This window comes from Patagioenas fasciata, chromosome 4 (genome assembly GCF_037038585.1).
Source record: "Patagioenas fasciata isolate bPatFas1 chromosome 4, bPatFas1.hap1, whole genome shotgun sequence".
NCBI classification, from domain to species: domain Eukaryota; kingdom Metazoa; phylum Chordata; class Aves; order Columbiformes; family Columbidae; genus Patagioenas; species Patagioenas fasciata.
The window spans coordinates 73,806,012-73,812,028 of record NC_092523.1 but is presented as its reverse complement, the minus strand read 5'-3'; the positions used below and the strand labels follow the sequence as shown (position 1 = coordinate 73,812,028).

General features: G+C 43.5%; 1 protein-coding gene across 1 annotated transcript; it reads right to left on the bottom strand.

Moving 5' to 3' along the window:
• Positions 1–529: 529 nt before the first annotated feature.
• On the bottom strand, positions 530–5,597 carry PLA2G12A (phospholipase A2 group XIIA). The gene is made up of 4 exons (XM_065837824.2): positions 5,329–5,597; positions 4,305–4,381; positions 3,091–3,256; positions 530–2,035 (listed from the first exon to the last, which is right to left on the bottom strand). The coding sequence occupies exons 1-4, from the start codon at positions 5,540–5,542 to the stop codon at positions 1,917–1,919; spliced, it is 576 nt and encodes a 191-aa protein (XP_065693896.1). The 5' UTR covers positions 5,543–5,597; the 3' UTR covers positions 530–1,916.
• Positions 5,598–6,017: the final 420 nt, after the last annotated feature.

The following is a 6,017-nucleotide window of genomic DNA, read 5'->3' as shown; positions in this document are numbered from 1 at the left end:
CAGAACTACAGTTTGAAGCAGGGAGTTTGATTGCAGACACGCTGCTGTTGTTCAGATCGTCCAGAAGAACAAAATAGCCTGAGGAAGTATTAAGGCTTTAACCTGGAAAAAGAGAAATCTCACTGCAATACTTAAAGAGCATTGCTGACTATATAAAGCATGCAGTACTGAGTAAAAGAGTATTGCTGACTATGTAAAGCATGCAGTACTGAGTCAAATGCTAAGAGCTACTATATATAGGGTTTTTTTACATGTATATAAAAATATCAAAGTTGTTAAATGGTAAGATTAATCCCAGGGGTGATGGCTAGCCTTAATTTTGGGGCTGTGGCTTGTAAATTTGTATCTAGCACAGAATTCCAGGGTAATTCAGCATTGTTTCAATACTATGACAGAAAACAAATGTCACTAAACTTAGAGGAACCACAAGTTCTTCAAACATGGTTTGGTAAAACTCTACAGTAATACTTCTCTTGCAGTGCTACTTCATATCCACAAATATGAACAGAAACTATGAAGCATGGCCAAAGAACTTTAACAGTAACTTTATTCTATGAGGCACTTAAATTCAGTGTCATGTACAATAAGCTCTAGTGAAAAACAAAACAAAAATACCACAAACAATTGGTAAAGAAAAAACACATAAAAGTACTTCCAGAAGAGAAATCACATTATAGTCCATGAGTCTGTTAAATTTTAGGCTTTTAGCACAGTTTCCACTCCCTGTTCATAGATGTAATATTTTAATTTTCAGTTCTCCTGTAAGTTTCTAAGGCAGAATCAGGGCACTAGGAGAGCAAATAAATCTTTGACAGAGGACCTAATGTAGAAGTTAAGTAAGGTTTGACAGCTGGAGATGAGCAATGAAAGATCAGTACAGAGAACAAACCCCAAATCATTCAGACATTGGGTGATTTCAGCTAGAGAACACAAGAGGGGGAACAAATGACAGAAGTAGAGGCTCAATTATCTGTCAGCCTCACAAGGGCCATTTTAAATAACAAAGGTTGTTGGGCAAACTGACCCTATCTGTGAAACTTTCAGAGTGGCCTAAATGGTTAATACAGCGACCAAGTTGTGCCACAAGACAAATATAAATCAATTTAATTGAACAATATATCCTTTCTATGCACATAATACACAACACAAAATATTTTATTTGAAAAATAAACATTTGATTCATTTTTAGAATAACATAGCAAGTACATTCCACCATTTTTTCCAATCAAAAGTATATCCTTAGGTTGCAAACTGCTCATTTTAGTGGTCAAGCCTTAAAAGGATCAACATATTTGATCTGAAAAGCACTGCAGAAGTAAGGTTGATAGAGAATCATGTAGAAGTATGTAGTGCAGATATATACCCTTGCTAAGGGCTTGGGCCTTTGTTTTTGTTCTTTTAAAAGCAAACCCAGGGGGCAGGATATATCATGGAGGACTGAAGACAAAGGTACCAAAAGCATGGAAGTCTTGGCTATTTAAGATGCCATATTAACACACATACACCACTCCTTCCTGTTGGATCTATCAAATGCTTTGACTGCTAGCAAACCTAAAGTTTGACCTGTAGTAAAAATCGTCTGATACGATTCTTCTGTGCCTCGAATTTCCCCACTATGGAGTTTTCTTAAAAACTTTCCAATGGCACCAGTGTTTCACAAGAGCATACCCTGAGCATATGTACACCAAAAGAAACTGATTTCGGTTTCCAGGCTTCTGGTGTAAAGGCGAAGAGAAGGAAGACTTGTTTCTTTTTTACATTAGGAAGAATATTATAGTGACTTTCAAACTAGTATATTCATGTCAGTGTTTAATATATTACTGTCTAAAAAGCAAAAAGCTTTGTAACCAACCACTTGCTTCATTCCAGCTGAGTCCTTGAGTTTATTCTACACCATGAGATCTCAGTATCTTCTTTCAGAGATCTGTCTTATCCTCATAACGGCACATACATGCAGCTCTCTGGCTGTCCAGGTATGGTTTACATCCTAAATGTATAACTGCATCGAACAACAGCTGAACAGTTGATTCACAAGCTGCAAGCAAAGAGGAGTTCAGTTAAAAGTACTCTTTGAATGGAATATGAAACTAACAGGAATTACTCTGGCAGACTGAGAATGATTTTAGGAAAGGAGCCATCTTCTCTGGGCAGAGCAAACAGATGGTCAAATGAAAGGCTGGACCATTACAGCATCATTTAAGTTGTGAGTAAACGCTTTTCATATGCCAACCAAAGGGAAAAAGAAAATTAATTGCATGTGGAATATTATCAATGTTAGAAACATAATTTGCTCTTAGAAAGACGAAAAAGCTGTTTTACCTCCTCACTTTTTGCATCCCAGTTTGTGCAGAGGTTGCTATCTTTAACAGCAGCTCAACAGAACTGAGCAAATATTCACCAGTTCTAACATTAAACAGTAACATGGTGACTTCTTTGCACCTAAATGAACTAAGGAAGTTCAAACATAGGCTTGTTCTAAAAACAGTCTGCTCTTACTGTAAAAGTGACGTTGTCCAAGTTTAAAAGTATGGTTATATCATGCATCGATCAGACACAGACGAACAACCAGAAGTATCATGTGGCCTGTTACTGAATAACCTAAAATTTATTCACTAAAGGATAGCATTAACTACTTCCACTATCACAATGTGTTATTCTAATATCTTACTTTATAAAAGGAAACAATTTCAGTATTTTCCTACGGTTTACTATCATCACACATAGTAGACATTTTTAGAAATCACCCAGCAGAACTGTGATTATTCAGTTATACTACAGTAAATTCAAGAATTATACATGCATTTTGATCTCGTTGTATTTCCACATTCATACTCCTAAATGGGAAGCAATAATTCTTCCCTTCAAGGTTAGTTTTAACCCTGATCATTTTCCTACGCTGTGTCATTGCTCAGCTGTACAAGTGTCTGGGCTGCACCACAGAGGCACAGAACCAGGCATCTTTCAGCAATAGCATCAGCTTAATGAAAATGTGGCATTACTGTGCTGCACAAAGATTCTTTGCCAAATAAGCTTGGTTAAAATTGAAAAAAAAAAAAGGAGGGCGGGGGGGATATGCTTTTTCACACTTACCCTGGACACTCTCTGAGATACCAAGTGTTTTCTGCACATCTCTGCAAATTTTGGAGAGACAAGACTGAAACTGCTCATCACAATCATTTTTTTCGTTGCCACAAGTATCGTAGCATCTGTCATGGTGATTGCAGCACTTTGTCATCAAAGGGATACCGATGTCAAACTGTAAGAAAATCCCCCCACACCTCCATTGGTATTCCAGGTCAGAAAGATAACAGAAATTAAGAACTAATGCAATCGATGCAGCTGTTATTTACTTATCTCTGTATTTCGCTGTTCCCCTCTAGAAAACTGTAGTGGTTTGGCCCTGGCCACCAGCCAAGCACCCACAGAGCTGCTCGCTCACCCCCCACAGAATGGACAGTAGGAAGAGCAACAGAAAACTTGTGGGTCAAGATAAACACAGTTTAATAGCTGAGTGAAAGAGGGGGAAGATGCCCCAAAATAAGCAGCGCAAGAGCAATCATTCACCATGTCCCACCCACAAGCTGTTCTCTGAGCAACAGCCACCTCGGAAGCCAAACACACACCACACCATTCTCCCCCACCTTCTTCCCCTGCTCCGGCTTTTATTGCTGAGCATGACAATGTAGTGCGGAATATCCCTTGGGCCAGTTCAGGTCAGCTGCTCCAGCTGTGTCCCCTCCCAACCTCTTGTCCCAGCCTACACTCCGAGGTGGCAGACAGGCAGAGTGCGGAAAAAGGAGAAAGTCCCAAAGCTGGGCGATCACTGTTCAGCAATAGCCAAAATCATTAACAGTTTCAGTCAAAAATCCCAAACACAGCGCCATGAAGAACATTAACTCCATCCCAGCCAGACCCAGTACATGAGCTGGCCCATGTTTTATTTCTAGTGTAAGGAGAGCGAGAGTCAGAGCCAAACCCTCTGCTCTCACAGGGCTGCAGTTGGGGATGTTCAACACTTTTGAGATGGTGAGAACAAAACATAAATTGGAAATTAATCATAATAATTCTATTTTATCCCTGTAGCATTTTATGTCAATGATAAAAATATTTATGCTATGTTCACTTATAATACTAACATTTGCCATGTGTTTTTACCAAAGCATGTGCTGCAGCTGAAAAAAGCAGGGACATCGTACGTGGATGCTGGTCTCATCCTTAGAGTGGTGGAGGGAAAAAAACACCCACATCAAAGAAGGCTGACATATGAAAGACACACAAAGAAGCCTCCAAATGGAATTACTTACCTGGACTCCAAATAGAGGGGATCCACAACCATTTGGTGGTGAAGGTTTATATCCATAGCGAGGAAAGGGCTTTGATCCTGAAAAAGGTAATTTATCATGCCTCAAATAGAATTTTTGCACAGAATTTTAGTACCATCAAAACTCACCACTGATATTTGTTGGGCTTAACACAGTATCCCTTATATTTTTAACATATATTCAGGCACCTGAATAACAATTACTTCCAAATTACAATTTAGGGGTAGTAAGCACTTTTTTTTAAGGGGGGCAGGACAGCTGAGCAGGTATTAATGTTAGCTTCCCAAATTCAAGAAGAGCTTGACTTACTAAAATTGATGAGTCAGTTACATATGCAATATGTAGGATTATATTAAAGAACAGTGTACTTCAGAGTAAGTTCATTAATACTTCTATGCTTTATATGCAAGCAATAGTAATGCTCTGGCTTTTTACCTTAACCTTCAAAATTAACCGGAATGAAAGATCCTTTTTTATTTCTACAACTGTAACATTAATAAAATTTAAATTAGTGGAGACTACTAAAGTCACATCTGCGTGAACACTGACTAGTGCAGCAAGATGGGGCATTCTGCATCCCAAGTGAAGGAAGGTTGTGGAGTTAACTTGAGAAATGACCCTTCACCTCATTTTGGTATCGGAAACAAACTGAGGCCACAGTTAGAACTAATGGAGAAGAAAAAACGTATTTGAAAAGCGCATATTTTAGCAAAGAGAGGAAATGTCACTGTGTCCTGGCCGCTCTTGTGAAGCCAGTCGGGGTGTCACCACCAAACTCAGTTCCTGACTTAAATAAGAATCCAGAGCAGCGAGCTGGGGGGTGAATCCATCCAGCCCAGAGAGACCTTGAGCATCTACGCGAACGTTCAGCGGCGGGGCGCTCCTGGAAAGCCAGGGGAGACCCCCTTTTCTGGAGCACGGCCTGCCCGGCACCCCTCACCCGCGGCGGGGCGGCAGGGGAGCGGAGCAGGGCAGGGCACTGCTGCACCCCGCCCGCCTCACTCACCGTCGCTGCACTTGTACTGGCACAGCCCGTCCTCGCCGCCCAGGAAGTCGAGGGCCGCGTTGAGGTACCGGTCGATCTTGTGCACGCCGTTGCGGATGGTCTTGAGCGTCATCCGCCAGTCGGGGCTCTGCGGCGCCTCCGGGCAGCGCGCCAGCCGCGGGCCCAGCCAGGCGCAGCCCAGCAGCGCCAGCAGCGCCAGCGGGGCGCGGGCCATACCGAGCGGCGCCCCGCCGAGCCCCGCCGCCTACCCGCTCCCGCAGCGCCCTGCCCGCCCCGCCGCCGCCGCCATCGGCCCGCGGGCTCCACCCCCGCCCGCCCGTCACAGCGAGCGGAAACAGCGGCGGCGCGGAGCGGGGAGGTCGGCAGAGCCTTTCCCCGCCCGCAGGTGCCGCGGGAGGCGTCGCACAACGCGTTGTCTCGCCTCCCCCGTTCCCGGAGCGGCCGTTTATCCAACAGGGGCGCCGCCGGCCGCAGCGAGTCTCGGTGCCCCGTGTTCCGGGAGCGCCTTTTGCAAACGCGCCCAGAGGCAAACCGGGGAGCAGCTGCTGCCGGGGTGTGTGCACGGGGGTGCTGTCAGATAACACAAAAACCCAGGACTTTTTTATTTGGAAAACCTTGGTTTGATGAGTGTGTTAGAAGTGGTGAACGTGGCGTTGCTAAACGTGCGAGAGACAGCAATAGCTCAACAG